This window comes from Hevea brasiliensis, chromosome 3, assembly GCF_030052815.1.
Source record: "Hevea brasiliensis isolate MT/VB/25A 57/8 chromosome 3, ASM3005281v1, whole genome shotgun sequence".
In the NCBI taxonomy this organism is placed as follows: domain Eukaryota; kingdom Viridiplantae; phylum Streptophyta; class Magnoliopsida; order Malpighiales; family Euphorbiaceae; genus Hevea; species Hevea brasiliensis.
In genome coordinates, this window is record NC_079495.1 from 25,554,729 (window position 1) to 25,556,591 (window position 1,863).

General features: G+C 39.1%; 1 protein-coding gene across 1 annotated transcript; it reads right to left on the reverse strand.

Annotated features, from left to right (window-relative positions):
• Positions 1-246: 246 nt before the first annotated feature.
• LOC110664741 (UPF0481 protein At3g47200-like) lies at positions 247-1,488 on the reverse strand. Its single transcript, XM_058143309.1, has one exon. The coding sequence runs from the start codon at positions 1,486-1,488 to the stop codon at positions 247-249; it is 1,242 nt and encodes a 413-aa protein (XP_057999292.1).
• Positions 1,489-1,863: the final 375 nt, after the last annotated feature.

Genomic DNA, 1,863 nt, shown 5'->3' on the forward strand with positions numbered 1-1,863 from the left:
CACAAGATCTTGTATAGTTTATTTGTGACCCACATAAGAGGAAAAAAAAAATAAAGAAGAAAATGACCAGAGTGGATACGATGCCAAACGATGGCTGATGGAGGACTCTGCAGGGTATAAACCTTTTATTTTGAAAAACACACACACACACACACACACACATATATATATATATAGAAGGGAGGAAATTGCTTTTTCCCTTTTTACAGAGAACTAACAGGACAAAGACAGCAAACACCCCTTAAATTATGGATGATTAGTGCAAACCTTCAAGCAATGATCAGGTTTCAATGAAGGCAAAGCCTGAATGAAACTTAGAATGAGTCCTATTATCGCAGCCATGAAGGCAAGGAAAGTCCAGGGGCTACTGAAATGATCATGATACCCTTGAGCTATCCAAGTCTTCCATGTTTTGTCGTAGTGCAATTGGATTTGCTGTTTGACGAATGAATATGCATTAGGATTTGGCACCAAGTCAGTGCTTATCTCATTGAACAAAGTAGAAACTTCTTCATCGCTTCCAAGTAAATTGTGAAGTATATTAGCCTTCCTGAGCTCCTTCACGTCTTCAGGATGATCAATGAGAGAATCCATGAAGCACAGATAGGAGCTGACCTCGAATTCATTAGGGAATTCTGGACACATTTCATATGCCACAAGATTCAAAAATTTAGGTGCGGTTGAGTCGTCCACTATCATGGATGGCAGCTCCAATATTGCCTTTAAGAATCTGCTTTTGAAATGAGTATCTTTCAAGCAACTCGTGTTACTACGCTTCACATGAATCCCTGCAGCTTTAAGCTCCATGATGTTACGAAATGTAGGCCACTTGCTTACTGGTATATCTATAGCAACGTCAAGGTTTCCTTCGTGGGGAAGGAGGAGTCTGGTGCGCAAAAGGTCAAGAAGATGAGTGGGTTGTGAATAGAGGTTCAGCCCCTCTTTTGGATGCACCGCCATGTTCATATCCACGAAATGTTGGATGGATTCCCTCAAATCGACACCATGTTCACTATGGTTCATCAGCAAGTCCAGAACTTCGAAAGGAAGCTGATTCTCTAGCAAGAATAAATCTTGCGCTGCGAAAGCTGCAAGATCATTCTTTATATTGTGTTGTTTTAATTTCTCCAATTTTTTGTAGTGTATGAATTGCAGGACTGCACAACCATCCACGAAGAGTATTTGTGCCAGCTTCTCATTGCTGTATTTTCTTATCACCTTCTTCTCATAACAGTCCTTGAAGCGCTCAATGTCTTTCTCAATCATTTGGTGAAGGAAGTCTTTTGTCCGGCCACTAGCTTTGATGAATTCTGCAACTAGTCTTTCCTTGAACTTCTCCGCAGGCGCAAGCTCATCTTTACCATGGTGTAGAGGACCGATTGAGACTGCTCTTGGCTTGAAGTACCTGTCATAGTTCTTTCTACCTTTCAACGTCAATGGAACTTCTCTTATAGGAGGTCTGTAAGTCTCACATTGATTTCCCTCCATAATCAAGGGACTGCTGCTTTTCGTACTGGTATATCTTTAGTTTTTGTGGATATATCAATTGCCAAATTTTGTAATATAGATTTTAGTTCTTATTGGGCAGGCTGAGGATGCAGAATATAAGCTTTACAAATATGCCAAGTTTGGTATTATTTTAGTGTCACGCTTTTCTGAATCAAATTGGTGAATCTGTTCTTTGTTTATGCCTTTAACCAAAGGGCCAGCTAAGTAAGGCATGTTTTTTCCTTTTGAAAGGGGAATTTTAGAAAGTTTATATACTTGAATTGTGATGGGAAGTTTAGAACAACATCATATAGCTCTTCTTATTATGGTGTATAGATCAATTTTTGTATAGGAGAAATAAAAAATTTTATAACC